Below are 22,500 nucleotides of genomic sequence, written 5' to 3' on the forward strand. Positions count from 1 at the left end.
ACACACGGCACGTAGCTCCCTCTCCGGCGCTCTAGGTCACCAGGCTGCTCATTATTACACACACGGCCACGTATACTCCCTCTCCGGCGCTCTAGGTCACCAGGCTGCTATATTACACACACGGTCACGTATACTCCCTCTCCGGCGCTCTAGGTCACCAGGCTGCTCATTATTACACACACGGCCACGTATACTCCCTCTCCGGCGCTCTAGGTCACCAGGCTGCTCATTATTACACACACGGTCACGTACACTCCCTCTCCGGCGCTCTAGGTCACCAGGCTGCTCATTATTACACACACGGCCACGTACACTCCCTCTCCGGCGCTCTAGGTCACCAGGCTGCTCATTATTACACACACGGCCACGTATACTCCCTCTCCGGCACTCTAGGTCACAGGATGCTCATTATTACACACACGGCCACGTATACTCCCTCTCCGGCGCTCCCAGGTCACCAGGCTGCTCATTATTACACACACGGCCACGTATACTCCCTCTCCGGCGCTCCAGGTCACCAGGCTGCTCATTATTACACACACGCTCACGTATACTCCCTCTCCGGCGCTCTAGGTCACCAGGCTGCTCATTATTACACACACGGTCCACGTATACTCCCTCTCCGGCGCTCTATGTCACCAGGCTGCTCATTATTACACACACGGCCACGTAATACTCCCCTCCCGGCGCTCTAGGTCACCAGGCTGCTCATTATTACACACACGGTCACGTACGCTCCCTCTCCGGCGCTCTAGGTCACCAGGCTGCTCATTATTACACACACGGTCACGTATGCTCCCTCTCCGGCGCTCTAGGTCACCAGGCTGCTCATTATTACACACACGGCCACGTATACTCCCTCTCCGGCGCTCTAGGTCACCAGGCTGCTCATTATTACACACACGGTCACGTACACTCCCTCTCCGGCGCTCTAGGTCACCAGGCTGCTCATTATTACACACACGGCCATGTATACTCCCTCTCCGGCGCTCTAGGTCACCAGGCTGCTCATTATTACACACACGGCCACGTATACTCCCTCTCCGGCGATTCCAGGTCACCAGGCGGCTCATTATTACACACACGGTCACGTATACTCCCTCTCCGGCGCTCTAGGTCACCAGGCTGCTCATTATTACACACAACGGTCACGTATACTCCCTCTCCGGCGCTCCAGGTCACCAGGCTGCTCATTATTACACACACGGTCACGTATACTCCCTCTCCGGCGCTCTAGGTCACCAGGCTGCTCATTATTACACACACGGTCACGTATACTCCCTCTCCGGCGCTCCAGGTCACCAGGCTGCTCATTATTACACACACGGTCACGTATACTCCCTCTCCGGCGCTCTAGGTCACCAGGCTGCTCATTATTACACACACGGCCACGTATACTCCCTCTCCGGCGCTCTAGGTCACCAGGCTGCTCATTATTACACACACGGCCACGTATACTCCCTCTCCGGCGCTCTAGGTCACCAGGCTGCTCATTATTACACACACGGCCACGTACACTCCTCTCCCGGCGCTCTAGGTCACCAGGCTGCTCATTATTACACACAACGCCACGCACACTCCCTCTCCGGCGCTCTAGGTCACCAGGATGCTCATTATTACACACACGGCCACGTACACTCCCTCTCCGGCGCTCTAGGTCACCAGGATGCTCATTATTACACACACGGTCACGTATGCTCCCTCTCCGGCGCTCTAGGTCACCAGGCTGCTCATTATTACACACACGGCCACGTATACTCACCAGGCTGCTCATTATTACACACACGGCCACGTATACTCCCTCTCCGGCGCTCCAGGTCACCAGGCTGCTCATTATTACACACACGGCCACGTATACTCCCTCTCCGGCGCTCTAGGTCCACAGGCTTCTCATTATTACACACACGGTCACGTACACTCCCTCCTCCGGCGCTCTAGGTCACCAGGCTGCTCATTATTACACACACGGCCACGTACACTCCCTCTCCGGCGCTCTAGGTCACCAGGCTGCTCATTATTACACACACGGCCACGTATACTCCCTCTCCGGCACTCTAGGTCAACAGGATGCTCATTATTACACACACGGCCACGTATACTCCCTCTCCGGCGCTCCAGGTCACCAGGCTGCTCATTATTACACACACGGCCACGTATACTCCCTCTCCGGCGCTCCAGGTCACCAGGCTGCTCATTATTACACACACGCTCACGTATACTCCCTCTCCGGCGCTCTAGGTCACCAGGCTGCTCATTATTACACACACGGTCACGTATACTCCCTCTCCGGCGCTCTAGGTCACCAGGCTGCTCATTATTACACACACGGCCACGTATACTCCCTCTCCGGCGCTCTAGGTCACCAGGATGCTCATTATTACACACACGGCCACGTATACTCCCTCTCCGGCGCTCCAGGTCACCAGGCTGCTCATTATTACACACACGGTCACGTACACTCCCTCTCCGGCGCTCTAGGTCACCAGGCTGCTCATTATTACACACACGGCCACGTATACTCCCTCTCCGGCGCTCTAGGTCACCAGGCTGCTCATTATTACACACACGGCCACGTATACTCCCTCTCCGGCGATTCCAGGTCACCAGGCTGCTCATTATTACACACACGGTCACGTATACTCCCTCTCCGGCGCTCTAGGTCACCAGGCTGCTCATTATTACACACACGGTCACGTATACTCCCTCTCCGGCGCTCCAGGTCACCAGGCTGCTCATTATTACACACACTGTCACGTATACTCCCTCTCCGGCGCTCTAGGTCACCAGGCTGCTCATTATTACACACACGGTCACGTATACTCCCTCTCCGGCGCTCCAGGTCACCAGGCTGCTCATTATTACACACACGGTCACGTATACTCCCTCTCCGGCGCTCTAGGTCACCAGGCTGCTCATTATTACACACACGGCCACGTATACTCCCTCTCCGGCGCTCTAGGTCACCAGGCTGCTCATTATTACACACACGGCCACGTATACTCCCTCTCCGGCGCTCTAGGTCACCAGGCTGCTCATTATTACACACACGGCCACGTATACTCCCTCTCCGGCGCTCTAGGTCACCAGGCTGCTCATTATTACACACACGGCCACGTACACTCCCTCTCCGGCGCTCTAGGTCACCAGGATGCTCATTATTACACACACGGCCACGTACACTCCCTCTCCGGCGCTCTAGGTCACCAGGATGCTCATTATTACACACACGGTCACGTATACTCCCTCTCCGGCGCTCCAGGTCACCAGGCTGCTCATTATTACACACACGGCCACGTATACTCCCTCTCCGGCGCTCTAGGTCACCAGGCTGCTCATTATTACACACACGGTCACGTACACTCCCTCTCCGGCGCTCTAGGTCACCAGGCTGCTCATTATTACACACACGGCCACGTACACTCCCTCTCCGGCGCTCTAGGTCACCAGGCTGCTCATTATTACACACACGGCCACGTATACTCCCTCTCCGGCACTCTAGGTCAACAGGATGCTCATTATTACACACACGGCCACGTATACTCCCTCTCCGGCGCTCCAGGTCACCAGGCTGCTCATTATTACACACACGGCCACGTATACTCCCTCTCCGGCGCTCCAGGTCACCAGGCTGCTCATTATTACACACACGCTCACGTATACTCCCTCTCCGGCGCTCTAGGTCACCAGGCTGCTCATTATTACACACACGGTCACGTATACTCCCTCTCCGGCGCTCTAGGTCACCAGGCTGCTCATTATTACACACACGGCCACGTATACTCCCTCTCCGGCGCTCTAGGTCACCAGGCTGCTCATTATTACACACACGGCCACGTATACTCCCTCTCCGGCGCTCCAGGTCACCAGGCTGCTCATTATTACACACACGGTCACGTACACTCCCTCTCCGGCGCTCTAGGTCACCAGGCTGCTCATTATTACACACACGGCCATGTATACTCCCTCTCCGGCGCTCTAGGTCACCAGGCTGCTCATTATTACACACACGGCCACGTATACTCCCTCTCCGGCGATTCCAGGTCACCAGGCTGCTCATTATTACACACACGGTCACGTATACTCCCTCTCCGGCGCTCTAGGTCACCAGGCTGCTCATTATTACACACACGGTCACGTATACTCCCTCTCCGGCGCTCCAGGTCACCAGGCTGCTCATTATTACACACACTGTCACGTATACTCCCTCTCCGGCGCTCTAGGTCACCAGGCTGCTCATTATTACACACACGGTCACGTATACTCCCTCTCCGGCGCTCCAGGTCACCAGGCTGCTCATTATTACACACACGGTCACGTATACTCCCTCTCCGGCGCTCTAGGTCACCAGGCTGCTCATTATTACACACACGGCCACGTATACTCCCTCTCCGGCGCTCTAGGTCACCAGGTTGCTCATTATTACACACACGGCCACGTATACTCCCTCTCCGGCGCTCTAGGTCACCAGGCTGCTCATTATTACACACACGGCCACGTATACTCCCTCTCCGGCGCTCTAGGTCACCAGGCTGCTCATTATTACACACACGGCCACGTACACTCCCTCTCCGGCGCTCTAGGTCACCAGGATGCTCATTATTACACACACGGCCACGTACACTCCCTCTCCGGCGCTCTAGGTCACCAGGATGCTCATTATTACACACACGGTCACGTATGCTCCCTCTCCGGCGCTCTAGGTCACCAGGCTGCTCATTATTACACACACGGCCACGTATGCTCCCTCTCCGGCGCTCTAGGTCACCAGGCTGCTCATTATTACACACACGGTCACGTATACTCCCTCTCCGGCACTCCAGGTCACCAGGCTGCTCATTATTACACACACGGTCACGTATACTCCCTCTCCGGCGCTCCAGGTCACCAGGCTGCTCATTATTACACACACGGCCACGTATACTCCCTCTCCGGCGCTCTAGGTCACCAGGCTGCTCATTATTACACACACGGCCACGTACACTCCCTCTCCGGCGCTCTAGGTCACCAGGCTGCTCATTATTACACACACGGCCACGTACACTCCCTCTCCGGCGCTCTAGGTCACCAGGCTGCTCATTATTACACACACGGCCACGTATACTCCCTCTCCGGCACTCTAGGTCAACAGGATGCTCATTATTACATACACGGCCACGTATACTCCCTCTCCGGCGCTCCAGGTCACCAGGCTGCTCATTATTACACACACGGTCACGTACGCTCCCTCTCCGGCGCTCTAGGTCACCAGGCTGCTCATTATTACACACACGGCCATGTATACTCCCTCTCCGGCGCTCTAGGTCACCAGGCTGCTCATTATTACACACACGGTCACGTACACTCCCTCTCCGGCGCTCTAGGTCACCAGGCTGCTCATTATTACACACACGGCCATGTATACTCCCTCTCCGGCGCTCTAGGTCACCAGGCTGCTCATTATTACACACACGGCCACGTATACTCCCTCTCCGGCGATTCCAGGTCACCAGGCTGCTCATTATTACACACACGGTCACGTATACTCCCTCTCCGGCGCTCTAGGTCACCAGGCTGCTCATTATTACACACACGGTCACGTATACTCCCTCTCCGGCGCTCCAGGTCACCAGGCTGCTCATTATTACACACACGGTCACGTATACTCCCTCTCCGGCGCTCTAGGTCACCAGGCTGATCATTATTACACACACGGTCACGTATACTCCCTCTCCGGCGCTCCAGGTCACCAGGCTGCTCATTATTACACACACGGTCACGTATACTCCCTCTCCGGCGCTCTAGGTCACCAGGCTGCTCATTATTACACACACGGCCACGTATACTCCCTCTCCGGCGCTCTAGGTCACCAGGATGCTCATTATTACACACACGGTCACGTATGCTCCCTCTCCGGCGCTCTAGGTCACCAGGCTGCTCATTATTACACACACGGTCACGTACGCTCCCTCTCCGGCGCTCTAGGTCACCAGGCTGCTCATTATTACACACACGGCCATGTATACTCCCTCTCCGGCGCTCTAGGTCACCAGGCTGCTCATTATTACACACACGGCCACGTATACTCCCTCTCCGGCGATTCCAGGTCACCAGGCTGCTCATTATTACACACACGGTCACGTATACTCCCTCTCCGGCGCTCTAGGTCACCAGTCTGCTCATTATTACACACACGGTCATGTATACTCCCTCTCCGGCGCTCCAGCTCACCAGGCTGCTCATTATTACACACACGGTCACGTATACTCCCTCTCCGGCGCTCTAGGTCACCAGGCTGCTCATTATTACACACACGGTCACGTATACTCCCTCTCCGGCGCTCCAGGTCACCAGGCTGCTCATTATTACACACACGGTCACGTATACTCCCTCTCCGGCGCTCTAGGTCACCAGGCTGCTCATTATTACACACACGGCCACGTATACTCCCTCTCCGGCGCTCTAGGTCACCAGGCTGCTCATTATTACACACACGGCCACGTATACTCCCTCTCCGGCGCTCTAGGTCACCAGGCTGCTCATTATTACACACACGGCCACGTACACTCCCTCTCCGGCGCTCTAGGTCACCAGGATGCTCATTATTACACACACGGTCACGTATGCTCCCTCTCCGGCGCTCTAGGTCACCAGGCTGCTCATTATTACACACACGGCCACGTATACTCCCTCTCCGGCGCTCTAGGTCACCAGGCTGCTCATTATTACACACACGGTCACGTATACTCCCTCTCCGGCGCTCCAGGTCACCAGGCTGCTCATTATTACACACACGGTCACGTATACTCCCTCTCCGGCGCTCCAGGTCACCAGGCTGCTCATTATTACACACACGGCCACGTATACTCCCTCTCCGGCGCTCTAGGTCACCAGGCTGCTCATTATTACACACACGGTCACGTACACTCCCTCTCCGGCGCTCTAGGTCACCAGGCTGCTCATTATTACACACACGGCCACGTATACTCCCTCTCCGGCACTCTAGGTCAACAGGATGCTCATTATTACACACACGGCCACGTATACTCCCTCTCCGGCGCTCCAGGTCACCAGGCTGCTCATTATTACACACACGGTCACGTACGCTCCCTCTCCGGCGCTCTAGGTCACCAGGCTGCTCATTATTACACACACGGTCACGTACGCTCCCTCTCCGGCGCTCTAGGTCACCAGGCTGCTCATTATTACACACACGGTCACGTACGCTCCCTCTCCGGCGCTCTAGGTCACCAGGCTGCTCATTATTACACACATGGCCACGTATACTCCCTCTCCGGCGCTCTAGGTCACCAGGCTGCTCATTATTACACACACGGCCACGTATACTCCCTCTCCGGCGCTCTAGGTCACCAGGCTGCTCATTATTACACACACGGTCACGTATACTCCCTCTCCGGCGCTCTAGGTCACCAGGCTGCTCATTATTACACACACGGCTCATTATTACACACACGGTCAGGGGGAGACTTGCAAGCCGAAGAACACCATACCAACCGTGAAGCACGGGGGTGGCAGCATCATGTTGTGGGGGTGCTTTGCTGCAGGAGGGACTAGTGCACTTCACCAAATAGATGGCATCATGAGGGAGGAAAATGATGTGGATATATTGAAGCAACATCTCAAGACATCAGTCAGGAAGTTAAAGCTTGGTCGCAAATGGGTCTTCCAAATGGACAATAACCCCAAGCATACTTCCAAAGTTGTTGCAAAATGGCTTAAGGACAACAAAGTCAATATATTGGAGTGGCCATCACAAAGCCCTGACCTCAATCCTATAGAAAATTAGTGGGCAGAACTGAAAAAGCGTGTGCGAGCAAGGAGGCCTACAAGCCTGACTCAGTTACACCAGCTCTGTCAGGAGGAATGGGCCAAAATTCACCCAACTTATTGTAGGAAGCTTGTGGAAAGCTACCCGAAACGTTTGACCCAAGTTAAACAATTTAAAGGCAATGCTACCAAATACTAATTGAGTGTATGTAAACTTCTGACCCACTGGGAATGTGATGAAAGAAATAAAAGCTGAAATAAATAATTCTCTCTACTATTATTCTGACATTTCACATGCTTAAAATAAAGTGGTGATCCTAACTGACCTAAAACAGGGATTTTTTACTAGGATTAAATGTCAGGAATTGTGAAAAACTGAGTTTAAATGTGTTTGGCTAAGATGTATGCAAACTTCCGACTTTAACTGTATGTCACTCCCTTTGGTTCCTTCCCCAGGCGTTATTGACTCTCTTCTGGTTTCATGTCTGAGCTTTTTCTGTTTCTTGTTTTGTATTACGTTCTATTTATTAATTAAATGATTCACTCCCTGTACTTGCTTCCCAACTCCCAGTGTACACATTACACACACACTTTGTCTGCCTCCTCTTCCTCTCTCCTTTCCACTCTTCCCCTCTCCTCCTTCTCCCCCTCTCCTCCTTCTCCCCCTCTCCTCCTTCTCCCCCTCTCCTCCTTCTCCCCCTCTCCTCTGTAGCTGGTTCTGGGTTCTGTTCCTAGATAATATGCCTTGCCAATCTTAAGTGTCCTTTTGTTTTGTGTCCTATCGTTGTATTGGCTTGACAATCACAATAATTAGCTGTTTTCTCTCCTCTGTCTAGCTGAATGTGACTAGATGAATGTTTCATATTAACTTGATAATCACACTAATTAGCTGTTTTCTCTCCTCTGTCTAGCTGAATGTGACTAGATGAATGTTTCATATTAACTTGATAATCACACTAATTAGCTGTTTTCTCTCCTCTGTCTAGCTGAATGTGACTAGATGAATGTTTCATATTAGCTTGACAGTCACGCTAACTTGGATCTTATTGCATTGTACCCTGTCATTATAGTGCTGGGTTGACCTTCCCTCTAACATGTCTGTTCTCTCCCCTCCCTCTCCAGCTGACTTTGGGTTCTGTGCCCAGATCACTCCAGAGCAGAGCAAGAGGAGCACCATGGTGGGGACTCCCTACTGGATGGCTCCTGAGGTGGTGACCAGGAAGGCCTACGGACCCAAGGTGGACATCTGGTCCCTGGGCATCATGGCTATAGAGATGGTGGAGGGAGAACCCCCTTACCTCAACGAGAACCCACTCAGGGTGAGGGTGGATGTGTGTGTGTGTGTGTGTATGTGGGGGGGGGTCCATGCGTGTGTGTGTCCAGGCATTGCACTTGGTGGCCACTAATGTTCAGTGTGTGTCTGTCTGTCTCCTACAGGCCCTCTACCTGATAGCCACCAATGGGACTCCAGAGCTCCAGTCTCCAGAGAAGTTATCTCCAGTGTTCAGGTCCTTCCTGTCCCGCTGTCTGGAGATGGATGTAGAGAAGAGAGGAGGGGGGAAAGAACTACTGCAGGTACAAACACACACAGACAAACAAACACATACACACACACCGTGATGAGAAGAGTTTGTTTCATTGGTTGATCTCCTGTCTTCCCTGCAGCATCCATTCCTAAAGCTGGCCAAGCCTCTCTCCAGCCTCACCCCTCTCATCCTGGCAGCCAAGGAGGCCATGAAGAGTAACCGCTAACCCTGGTTAGCCACAGATACACTGGATTCCTATATCTCTGTGTTAGCCTGACCGCTAACTGCTAACTACTAGCCTTACCAGCTAACTTCCAGCCCTACTGTGCCAACTCGTCAGTGCCTCTCTAACTGACAGCATCTCCTCCTTGATGCTAAACGCTAGCCTGCTAGCGCCCTGGCTCGTTACACCTACAAGTCACACAAGTCAGCCTCCTGCTCTGTTTGACTCCCCTTCCCCTCTGTCCCTCACCCCTCACTCCATATCACACACCAGTCTTCCTATGTCTCTTACCCCCTCCCTCCCTCCCTGTCTGTCCCTCACCCCTCACTCCATATCACACACCAGTCTTCCTATGTCTCTTACCCCCTCCCTCCCTCCCTGTCTGTCCCTCACCCCTCACTCCATATCACACACCAGTCTTCCTATGTCTCTTACCCCCTCCCTCCCTGTCTGTCCCCCACCCCTCACTCCATATCACACACCAGTCTTCCTATGTCTCTTACCCCCTCCCTCCCTGTCTGTCCCTCACCCCTCACTCCATATCACACACCAGTCTTCCTATGTCTCTTACCCCCTCCCTCCCTGTCTGTCCCTCACCCCTCACTCCATATCACACACCAGTCTTCCTATGTCTCTTACCCCCTCCCTCCCTGTCTGTCCCTCACCCCTCACTCCATATCACACACCAGTCTTCCTATGTCTCTTACCCCCTCCCTCCCTGTCTGTCCCTCACCCCTCACTCCATATCACACACCAGTCTTCCTGTCTCTTACCCCCTCCCTCCCTGTCTGTCCCTCACCCCTCACTCCATATCACACGCCAGTCTTCCTGTGTCTCTTACCCCCTCCCTCCCTGTCTGTCCCTCACCCCTCACTCCATATCACACACCAGTCTTCCTATGTCTCTTACCCCTCCCTCCCTGTCTGTCCTTCACCCCTCACTCCATATCACACACCAGTCTTCCTATGTCTCTTACCCCCTCCCTCCCTGTCTGTCCCTCACCCCTCACTCCATATCACACACCAGTCTTCCTATGTCTCTTACCCCCTCCCTCCCTCCCTGTCTGTCCCTCACCCCTCACTCCATATCACACACCAGTCTTCCTATGTCTCTTACCCCCTCCCTCCCTGTCTGTCCCTCACCCCTCACTCCATATCACACACCAGTCTTCCTATGTCTCTTACCCCCTCCCTCCCTGTCTGTCCCTCACCCCTCACTCCATATCACACACCAGTCTTCCTATGTCTCTTACCCCCTCCCTCCCTGTCTGTCCATCACCCCTCACCCCATATCACACACCAGTCTTCCTATGTCTCTTACCCCCTCCCTCCCTGTCTGTCCCTCACCCCTCACCCCATATCACACACCAGTCTTCCTATGTCTCTTACCCCCTCCCTCCCTGTCTGTCCCTCACCCCTCACTCCATATCACACACCAGTCTTCCTATGTCTCTTACCCCCTCCCTCCCTGTCTGTCCCTCACCCCTCACTCCATATCACACACCAGTCTTCCTATGTCTCTTACCCCCTCCCTCCCTGTCTGTCCCTCACCCCTCACTCCATATCACACACCAGTCTTCCTATGTCTCTTACCCCCTCCCTCCCTGTCTGTCCATCACCCCTCACCCCATATCACACACCAGTCTTCCTATGTCTCTTACCCCCTCCCTCCCTGTCTGTCCCTCACCCCTCACCCCATATCACACACCAGTCTTCCTATGTCTCTTACCCCCTCCCTCCCTGTCTGTCCCTCACCCCTCACTCCATATCACACACCAGTCTTCCTATGTCTCTTACCCCCTCCCTCCCTGTCTGTCCCTCACCCCTCACTCCATATCACACACCAGTCTTCCTGTCTCTTACCCCCTCCCTCCCTGTCTGTCCCTCACCCCTCACTCCATATCACACACCAGTCTTCCTATGTCTCTTACCCCCTCCCTCCCTGTCTGTCCCTCACCCCTCACTCCATATCACACACCAGTCTTCCTGTCTCTTACCCCCTCCCTCCCTGTCTGTCCCTCACCCCTCACTCCATATCACACACCAGTCTTCCTATGTCTCTTACCCCCTCCCTCCCTGTCTGTCCCTCACCCCTCACTCCATATCACACACCAGTCTTCCTATGTCTCTTACCCCCTCCCTCCCTGTCTGTCCCTCACCCCTCACTCCATATCACACACCAGTCTTCCTATGTCTCTTACCCCCTCCCTCCCTGTCTGTCCCTCACCCCTCACTCCATATCACACACCAGTCTTCCTATGTCTCTTACCCCCTCCCTCCCTGTCTGTCCCTCACCCCTCACTCCATATCACACACCAGTCTTCCTGTCTCTTACCCCCTCCCTCCCTGTCTGTCCCTCACCCCTCACTCCATATCACACACCAGTCTTCCTATGTCTCTTACCCCCTCCCTCCCTGTCTGTCCCTCACCCCTCACTCCATATCACACACCAGTCTTCCTGTGTCTCTTACCCCCTCCCTCCCTGTCTGTCCCTCACCCCTCACCCCATATCACACACCAGTCTTCCTATGTCTCTTACCCCCTCCCTCCCTGTCTGTCCCTCACCCCTCACTCCATATCACACACCAGTCTTCCTGTCTCTTACCCCCTCCCTCCCTGTCTGTCCCTCACCCGCCCTCCATTTTCCTCACCCTCTTTTTCATTCAGATGTTGTGAGGTTTTCTTGTTCTGTTTGTCTCCCTGCCTGCTACCTGTTCTTTCTCTCTCTACTCTGACTAAGAAACTTAAAGGTGCAATCTGTCATTTTTTTTGTCCCACAAACCAATAGTTCATTTCAAGCCTACAGTATCAGTGTTGCAGTACACCTGCAAATAAAACTACAGATTGCACCTTTAACAAAATGAAAGAAAATAATTGCTGTATGGAACTATCTCGGTATTCAATTCAAATATTTTGGCAGCAAAACCAAATAAAACATTTCAAAATCGTTTTGTATATTATGTACTTTGACAAACGTTGAGGGGGGAAAAAATCTGGATATTTAGACAACTGTTTTTTAATGTGTATGAATACTTTTCATTTAGTTTTTTGTAACTAACATTCTGCTAGAAACGTTCTATAACGGTGTGCCTTAATGAACACAACTAGGCTCCATTTCACAGACATTCCAGTCAGAGAGGTTGATTGGTTGTCTGATGAGGGGGAGGATTTTAATGAGTATCCTCTTCTGTTGTTCATTTTTAATTAATGAAACCAAACCTTTTTTTTACTGGAAACCATGTATTTTCAAACAGTCTATGTAAATGATTATTAAAGATAGACTTGACCTCATGCTTGTGTGTGTGTGTCTGTGTAGAACATTCTAGGTGAAGTACTGTGTCTGTGTAGAACATTATAGGTGAAGTACTGTGTCTGTGTAGAACATTATAGGTGAAGTACTGTGTCTGTGTAGAACATTATAGGTGAAGTACTGTGTCTGTGTAGAACATTCTAGGTGAAGTACTGTGTCTGTGTAGAACATTATAGGTGAAGTACTGTGTCTGTGTAGAACATTATAGGTGAAGTACTGTGTCTGTGTAGAACATTCTAGGTGAAGTACTGTGTCTGTAGAACATTCTAGGTGAAGTACTGTGTCTGTAGAACATTCTAGGTGAAGTACTGTGTCTGTAGAACATTCTAGGTGAAGTACTGTGTCTGTAGAACATTCTAGGTGAAGTACTCTGGCTGTGCCAGTGGAGGGCATTCTGAGTTCACTGCTTTTCACTGTAGATTTTCACGGGCCTATCTCCCTCTCTCTCTCTTTCCCCCACCCCTTTACCCCACTCTCTCTTTCTCACTCCCTCCCTCCCTTTTCTCTCTCTCCGCTCCTCCTCCTTTCTCTCTCCCTTCTCTCCCTTCTCTCTTTCTCAATCATAATGTTTAATCTCTCAGGTCTTTAACAGCTGGATTATAGTGTAATTATGGGACCAATATAAAGCACTGATTGTTAGATGGTTTCACATTGAGATATGTAAGCTATACAATACCCAATAGCATCTGTAGTTGGGGAACATTTATGTTTTGATAGCTTTGTGTGTGTGTGTGTGTGTGTGTGTGTGCGTGCGTGCGTGTGTAACCAGAGAGGCCCGGTGTGAGACTGGGCTGATCAGGTGTCAGACGGAGAGCAGAGCTGAGGAAGAGATGGAGTCCTGAAGGTCTGTTTTAGAGGTAGACAGACTACTGAGGAAGAGATGGAGTCCTGAAGGTCTGTTTTAGAGGTAGACAGACTACTGAGGAAGAGATGGAGTCCTGAAGGTCTGTTTTAGAGATAGACAGACTACTGAGGAAGAGATGGAGTCCTGAAGGTCTGTTTTAGAGGTAGACAGACTACTGAGGAAGAGATGGAGTCCTGAAGGTCTGTTTTAGAGATAGACAGACTACTGAGGAAGAGATGGAGTCCTGAAGGTCTGTTTTAGAGGTAGACAGACTACTGAGGAAGAGATGGAGTCCTGAAGGTCTGTTTTAGAGATAGACAGACTACTGAGGAAGAGATGGAGTCCTGAAGGTCTGTTTTAGAGATAGACAGACTACTGAGGAAGAGATGGAGTCCTGAAGGTCTGTTTTAGAGGTAGACAGACTACTGAGGAAGAGATGGAGTCCTGAAGGTCTGTTTTAGAGGTAGACAGACTACTGAGGAAGAGATGGAGTCCTGAAGGTCTGTTTTAGAGGTAGACAGACTACTGAGGAAGAGATGGAGTCCTGAAGGTCTGTTTTAGAGGTAGACAGACTACTGAGGAAGAGATGGAGACCTGAAGGTCTGTTTTAGAGATAGACAGACTAATGAGGAAGAGATGGAGTCCTGAAGGTCTGTTTTAGAGATAGACAGACTACTGAGGAAGAGATGGAGTCCTGAAGGTCTGTTTTAGAGATAGACAGACTACTGAGGAAGAGATGGAGTCCTGAAGGTCTGTTTTAGAGATAGACAGACTACTGAGGAATAGATGGAGTCCTGAAGGTCTGTTTTAGAGATAGACAGACTACTGAGGAAGAGATGGAGTCCTGAAGGTCTGTTTTAGAGATAGACAGACTACTGAGGAAGAGATGGAGTCCTGAAGGTCTGTTTTAGAGATAGACAGACTACTGAGGAAGAGATGGAGTCCTGAAGGTCTGTTTTAGAGGTAGACAGACTACTGAGGAAGAGATGGAGTCCTGAAGGTCTGTTTTAGAGGTAGACAGACTACTGAGGAAGAGATGGAGTCCTGAAGGTCTGTTTTAGAGGTAGACAGACTACTGAGGAAGAGATGGAGTCCTGAAGGTCTGTTTTAGAGGTAGGCAGACTACTGAGGAAGAGATGGAGTCCTGAAGGTCTGTTTTAGAGGTAGGCAGACTACTGAGGAAGAGATGGAGTCCTGAAGGTCTGTTTTAGAGGTAGACAGACTACTGAGGAAGAGATGGAGTCCTGAAGGTCTGTTTTAGAGGTAGACAGACTACTGAGGAAGAGATGGAGTCCTGAAGGTCTGTTTTAGAGGTAGACAGACTACTGAGGAAGAGATGGAGTCCTGAAGGTCTGTTTTAGAGGTAGACAGACTACTGAGGAAGAGATGGAGTCCTGAAGGTCTGTTTTAGAGATAGACAGACTACTGAGGAAGAGATGGAGTCCTGAAGGTCTGTTTTAGAGATAGACAGACTACTGAGGAAGAGATGGAGTCCTGAAGGTCTGTTTTAGAGGTAGACAGACTACTGAGGAAGAGATGGAGTCCTGAAGGTCTGTTTTAGAGATAGACAGACTACTGAGGAAGAGATGGAGTCCTGAAGGTCTGTTTTAGAGATAGACAGACTACTGAGGAAGAGATGGAGTCCTGAAGGTCTGTTTTAGAGGTAGACAGACTACTGAGGAAGAGATGGAGTCCTGAAGGTCTGTTTTAGAGATAGACAGACTACTGAGGAAGAGATGGAGTCCTGAAGGTCTGTTTTAGAGGTAGACAGACTACTGAGGAAGAGATGGAGTCCTGAAGGTCTGTTTTAGAGATAGACAGACTACTGAGGAAGAGATGGAGTCCTGAAGGTCTGTTTTAGAGGTAGACAGACTACTGAGGAAGAGATGGAGTCCTGAAGGTCTGTTTTAGAGGTAGACAGACTACTGAGGAAGAGATGGAGTCCTGAAGGTCTGTTTTAGAGATAGACAGACTACTGAGGAAGAGATGGAGTCCTGAAGGTCTGTTTTAGAGGTAGACAGACTACTGAGGAAGAGATGGAGTCCTGAAGGTCTGTTTTAGAGGTAGACAGACTACTGAGGAAGAGATGGAGTCCTGAAGGTCTGTTTTAGAGGTAGACAGACTACTGAGGAAGAGATGGAGTCCTGAAGGTCTGTTTTAGAGGTAGACAGACTACTGAGGAAGAGATGGAGTCCTGAAGGTCTGTTTTAGAGGTAGACAGACTACTGAGGTCGGTGTATCGAGACAACCTATAGAGACAACCTATAGAGACAACATATAGAGACAACCTATAGAGACAACCTATAGAGACAACTTATAGAGACAACATATAGAGACATCCTATAGAGACAACCTATAGAGACAACCTATAGAGACAACCTATAGAGACAACCTATAGAGACAACATATAGAGACAACATATAGAGACAACCTATAGAGACAACGTATAGAGACAACGTATAGAGACAACATATAGAGACAACATATAGAGACAACATATAGAGACAACGTATAGAGACAACGTATAGAGACAACATATAGAGACAACATATAGAGACAACATATAGAGACAACCTATAGAGACAACCTATAGAGACAACCTATAGAGACAACCTATAGAGACAACATATAGAGACAACATATAGAGACAACCTATAGAGACAACATATAGAGACAACATATAGAGCTGTGTGTTATTTGGTTCAGGGAGAGAGTGGGACTTGTGTGTTTCTGAAGAGAGGAGAGAGGGGGAGAGTAGGAGAGGGGGAGGCCGGATCCTAAACCTAAAACCTCTCAGCAGGCTGGTGAGTGACAGACAGTAAGCTCTTTACTGCAGTACTGGAGGACTGAGTTACTGGGTGACCAGAGCTCTTTACTGCAGTACTGGAGGACTGAGTTACTGGGTGACCAGAGCTCTTTACTGCAGTACTGGAGGACTGAGTTACTGGGTGACCAGAGCTCCTTACTGCAGTACTGGAGGACTGAGTTACTGGGTGACCAGAGCTCTTTACTGCAGTACTGGAGGACTGAGTTACTGGGTGACCAGAGCTCCTTACTACAGTACTGGAGGACTGAGTTACTTAGTGACCAGAGCTCCTTACTACAGTACTGGAGGACTGAGTTACTGGGTGACCAGAGCTCTTTACTGCAGTACTGGAGGACTGAGTTACTTAGTGACCAGAGCTCCTTACTGCAGTACTGGAGGACTGAGTTACTGGGTGACCAGAGCTCTTTACTGCAGTACTGGAGGACTGAGTTACTGGGTGACCAGAGCTCCTTACTGCAGTACTGGAGGACTGAGTTACTGGGTGACCAGAGCTCTTTACTGCAGTACTGGAGGACTGAGTTACTGGGTGACCAGAGCTCCTTACTGCAGTACTGGAGGACTGAGTTACTGGGTGACCAGAGCTCCTTACTACAGTACTGGAGGACTGAGTTACTGGGTGACCAGAGCTCCTTACTGCAGTACTGGAGGACTGAGTTACTGGGTGACCAGAGCTCTTTACTGCAGTACTGGAGGACTGAGTTACTGGGTGACCAGAGCTCCTTACTGCAGTACTGGAGGACTGAGTTACTGGGTGACCAGAGCTCTTTACTGCAGTACTGGAGGACTGAGTTACTGGGTGACCAGAGCTCTTTACTGCAGTACTGGAGGACTGAGTTACTGGGTGACCAGAGCTCTTTACTGCAGTACTGGAGGACTGAGTTACTGGGTGACCAGAGCTCCTTACTGCAGTACTGGAGGACTGAGTTACTGGGTGCCCAGAGCTCTTTACTGCAGTACTGGAGGACTGAGTTACTGGGTGACCAGAGCTCCTTACTGCAGTACTGGAGGACTGAGTTACTGGGTGACCAGAGCTCTTTACTGCAGTACTGGAGGACTGAGTTACTGGGTGACCAGAGCTCTTTACTGCAGTACTGGAGGACTGAGTTACTGGGTGACCAGAGCTCCTTACTACAGTACTGGAGGACTGAGTTACTGGGTGACCAGAGCTCTTTACTGCAGTACTGGAGGACTGAGTTACTGGGTGACCAGAGCTCCCTACTGGAGGACTGAGTTACTGGGTGACCAGAGCTCTTTACTGCAGTACTGGAGGACTGAGTTACTGGGTGACCAGAGCTCTTTACTGCAGTACTGGAGGACTGAGTTACTGGGTGACCAGAGCTCCTTACTACAGTACTGGAGGACTGAGTTACTTAGTGACCAGAGCTCTTTACTGCAGTACTGGAGGACTGAGTTACTGGGTGACCAGAGCTCCTTACTGCAGTACTGGAGGACTGAGTTACTGGGTGCCCAGAGCTCTTTACTGCAGTACTGGAGGACTGAGTTACTGGGTGACCAGAGCTCTTTACTGCAGTACTGGAGGACTGAGTTACTGGGTGACCAGAGCTCCTTACTGCAGTACTGGAGGACTGAGTTACTGGGTGACCAGAGCTCCTTACTGCAGTACTGGAGGACTGAGTTACTGGGTGACCAGAGCTCCTTACTGCAGTACTGGAGGACTGAGTTACTGGGTGACCAGAGCTCCCTACTGCAGTACTGGAGGACTGAGTTACTGGGTGACCAGAGCTCTTTACTGCAGTACTGGAGGACTGAGTTACTGGGTGACCAGAGCTCCTTACTGCAGTACTGGAGGACTGAGTTACTGGGTGACCAGAGCTCCTTACTACAGTACTGGAGGACTGAGTTACTGGGTGACCAGAGCTCCTTACTGCAGTACTGGAGGACTGAGTTACTGGGTGACCAGAGCTCTTTACTGCAGTACTGGAGGACTGAGTTACTGGGTGACCAGAGCTCTTTACTGCAGTACTGGAGGACTGAGTTACTGGGTGACCAGAGCTCTTTACTGCAGTACTGGAGGACTGAGTTACTGGGTGACCAGAGCTCTTTACTGCAGTACTGGAGGACTGAGTTACTGGGTGACCAGAGCTCCTTACTACAGTACTGGAGGACTGAGTTACTGGGTGACCAGAGCCATATAAAGGTTTGGCCAACTTTGCCAGTCATAAGGAGTATTTGGATTCTCAGTAACCATAGCAGTTCAGCTAGCTGTTGTTTGAAAAGTCAGTAAATTCAGCATTTCTCTATATGGCTCTATCTGTGTGTCACTACCAAGGTGAAGCATTGCTGTGGCAGTAAAGCAGTGGGTTGTTACAGTAAAGCAGTGGGTTGTTGCAGTAAAGCAGTGGGTTGTTGCAGTAAAGCAGTGGGGTTGTTACAGTAAAGCAGTGGGTTGTTACAGTAAAGCAGTGGGTTGTTACAGTAAAGCAGCAGGTTGTTACAGTAAAGCAGTGGGTTGTTGCAGTAAAGCAGTGGGTTGTTACAGTAAAGCAGTGGGTTGTTGCAGTAAAGCAGTGGGTTGTTGCAGTAAAGCAGTGGGTTGTTGCAGTAAAGCAGTGGGTTGTTACAGTAAAGCAGCGGGTTGTTACAGTAAAGCAGTGGGTTGTCGCAGTAAAGCAGTGGGTTGTTGCAGTAAAGCAGTGGGTTGTTGCAGTAAAGCAGTGGGTTGTTACAGTAAAACAGTGGGTTGTTGCAGTAAAGCAGTGGGGTGTTACAGTAAAGCAGTGGGTTGTTGCAGTAAAGCAGTGGGGTGTTACAGTAAAGCAGTGGGTTGTTGCAGTAAAGCAGTGGGTTGTTGCAGTAAAGCAGTGGGTTGTTGCAGTAAAGCAGTGGGGTGTTACAGTAAAGTCGTGAGTTTTTGTAATAAAGTGCTGTTTTCTCCTTGCATCAAGTATCACTGTATTGTCTGGCAACGTAGAAAGGAATGTGTGTGTGTGGGAGTGTGTGTGTGTGTGTGTGTGTGTGTGTGTGTGTGTGTGTGTGTGTGTGTGTGTGTGTGTGTGTGTGTGTGTGTGTGTGTGTGTGTGTGTGTGTGTGAGTGTGGAGGGGTATGTACAGCTAGAGTTCTCATTTATTAAACATGGCTGTTAGAAACCCAACACACCTGTAGCCAACACACACCTCTCCCTCTTACGTCTCTCTACAATGTGTGTGCGTGCGTGCGTGCGTGTGTGTGTGTGTGTGTGCGTTCATGCATGCCAGTGTGTGGTGAAAGAAACAGATGACACAGCTAAAGGGTTAATTGCTAACTCCCAGGCTGGAGCCTCTGGAGGACCACGCCCATCCCAGAGTTCAATGGGCCGAAGGTCTCTTGTCCTCCGCTGCTTCGGTCAAGACAGCGAGCGAGAAGACACCTGACCACCTCTAAACCTCTACCAAGCTTCTCCAGCCCTGTCTGATCCTGTCTTCACGGTAAGTCTTCAGTTTCCTGTTTCGGCTACTATTTACCACGCAAATACAGTAGCCTATGTGGTGCTTTCTGACACTTACAGTATATTGAAGGAGGAAGACTGATCGATCACTACTTGGCACCAAATGATACGGAGTCTAGGGACGCAATGAGTCACCAGAGTCTCCTAAGTAGCTGGTGAACAGCGGGATGAAAAATATAGCTGTAATATACTTGTTGCACTTAGTTAGTAAGTCAATTTCTTGCTAAGTAAATGTCTAACTGGCTCATTTATCTGTATATATTTTTTATAATGTCATTTAGTTATCAAGGACACCACATAATAATGAACATATCAGCTCACAACACCGCAGTTATGTCCACAGCTGATGTTCATGTCGAGATGACTGTAAAATAATAAAACTCCTCTTCTCTACTCAGCGCAGCTGAACAACTCCTAGCCTCTGTTAGGCCAGTCGGCAGACCTACTCTACTCAGCCAGGAGTTACTGAACACGGGGAGCAGGGAGACCTTGGCCCCTCTCGTCCAGAACAGAACCAAACAGACACAGGCTTTTATGAAGGTGTGTTCTGTGGTGTGAGCCCCCGGGGGTCAGGTGTGTAGAGAGTGTGTGGAGGGTCAGCGAGGGGAGCTGTCTGGGTGTGTGGCGGGGAGGGGCGAGGAGTGTGTAAAGTTTACATAAGGCAGCAGGGTGTGGGTCAATTAAATTCAAAAATGTGCATCCGAAATCATTTCCTGAATTGACTAAACATGAATGGAACGGTACAGAGCTGTGGGATCAAAGTCACGGCCATATATGGAGTCTACGCTGAGTGAGCCCTCAGTCTCAGTTAGACGGGGCATGGACTCTACAAGGTGTACAGTCTACAAGCATTCCACAGGGATGCTGGCCCATGTTGACTCCATTGACCTTCAAGTTGTCAGGATGTCCTCTGGGGGGTGGACCATTCTTGAAACACACTGTTGAGCGTGAAAATCCCTGCAGCGGTATATTGAGGCCATTCCAGGTCACAACACACAACACGTCCTTATTGTCCTCTTATCTCGCTCTCTAGTTAATCAATAACAACACAACTATTTTCAATAATAATAGATCGTCATGCAGAACTGTATCATGTTATCTTTGAGAGCTTAAAGATATGGACCCTTACCTTCTGGGGCTTAGATTGTATGGTTCAATATATAGATTTGATTCTAAATTGTAGATAGTCTTATCTTTACTCTCTCCTTATTCTAGTTGGCTCTGTATTGTCTGCAGCCTGTGGTAGCACACTTATCACTGTTAGAACGGGTAGATTAGCTTATTGCTCAATACACTGGCAGGTCAATGGAAGCATGAGGTCACAATGGAAGCAAGAGGTCACAATGGAAACATGAGGTCACAATGGAAGCATGAGGTCACAATGGAAACATGAGGTCACAATGGAAGCATGAGGTCACAATGGAAGCATGAGGTCACAATGGAAACATGAGGTCACAATGGAAGCATGAAGTCACAATGGAAGCGTGTTGCCTCTTTGTCAGTTTAGCAGTCACGTTTGTTCTGCATCTGTACCTCACGTTTCTATTACAAATATTTCCCTCTATTCTGATGATAAATTGACTGTGTGTGTGTGTGTGTGTGTGCGTATCAGGTCATCTAGACAGACTGTCCAGTATGGCGAACAAGGTGACCCAGATATCACGGGAGGACCTGGAGGAGCTCCGAGAGGCTTTCAACAGGATCGGTTAGTCACACACACACACACACACACACACACACACACACACACACACACACACACACACACACACACACACACACACACAGCGTTTGCAGCAAATGCTGACTCAGGTCATGGTTTATAACCAATCATAAAGCAGTATCATTTTTTTTTATTGGTCAGTTCACTCTGTTAGGGACCTGCACACCTGTTCTACGACTTCACTTCAGGTGTGCAAAAGGCTTTGTTCTACGTGTCAAGGGTTGCCAGGTCCATCGGTGAACTGAGTGGTTGCCAGATGACTCATCATTAGAGTCAGTACATTCCTAATAAGTGAGCATCAGATTGCTACAAACTCTGTATAAGTACATTGCAGTTCATCAGACCCAATTAGGAGATGTTAGATCATCTAGAGGTTAGAGAGGGAGATAGGTAACCTATATGTTAGAGAGGGAGATAGGTAACCTATATGTTAGAGAGGGAGATAGGTAACCTATATGTTAGAGAGTGAGATAGGTAATCTAGTGGTTAGAGAGGGAGATAGGTAACCTATATGTTAGAGAGGGAGATAGGTAACCTATATGTTAGAGAGGGAGATAGGTAACCTAGAGGATAGAGAGGGAGATAGGAAACCTAGATGTTAGAGAGGGAGATAGGAAACCTATATGTTAGACAGGGAGATAGGTAATCTAGAAGTTAGAGAGGGAGATAGGTAACCTATATGTTAGACAGGGAGATAGGTAATCTAGAAGTTAGAGAGGGAGATAGGTAACCTATATGTTAGACAGGGAGATAGGTAATCTAGAAGTTAGAGAGGGAGATTGGTAACCTAGATGTTAGAGAGGGAGATAGGTAACCTATATATATGTTAGACAGGGAG

General features: G+C 50.2%; 2 protein-coding genes across 4 annotated transcripts in view; both read left to right on the forward strand.

Moving 5' to 3' along the window:
- The first annotated feature begins 8,843 nt into the window (after positions 1–8,843).
- Positions 8,844–12,803, forward strand: LOC115183345 (serine/threonine-protein kinase PAK 2). Its single transcript, XM_029744681.1, has 3 exons — positions 8,844–9,083; positions 9,202–9,339; positions 9,430–12,803. The coding sequence occupies exons 1-3, from the start codon at positions 8,859–8,861 to the stop codon at positions 9,514–9,516; spliced, it is 450 nt and encodes a 149-aa protein (XP_029600541.1). The 5' UTR covers positions 8,844–8,858; the 3' UTR covers positions 9,517–12,803.
- A 6,993-nt stretch (positions 12,804–19,796) lies between these two features.
- Positions 19,797–22,500, forward strand: part of LOC115183332 (plastin-1) — a 10,108-nt gene continuing 7,404 nt past the window's right edge. Inside the window, exons 1-3 of one of the 3 annotated variants that reach the window (XM_029744666.1) lie at positions 19,797–19,919; positions 20,338–20,512; positions 21,552–21,644. In XM_029744666.1, coding sequence (XP_029600526.1) covers positions 21,575–21,644 — 70 coding nt within the window. In that variant the 5' untranslated portion in view covers positions 19,797–19,919; positions 20,338–20,512; positions 21,552–21,574. The remainder of the gene's footprint in view (positions 19,920–20,337; positions 20,513–21,551; positions 21,645–22,500) is intronic. The other 2 variants (XM_029744664.1, XM_029744665.1) reach the window with 2 other exon arrangements.

This window comes from Salmo trutta, unplaced genomic scaffold, assembly GCF_901001165.1.
Source record: "Salmo trutta unplaced genomic scaffold, fSalTru1.1, whole genome shotgun sequence".
Lineage (NCBI taxonomy): Eukaryota > Metazoa > Chordata > Actinopteri > Salmoniformes > Salmonidae > Salmo > Salmo trutta.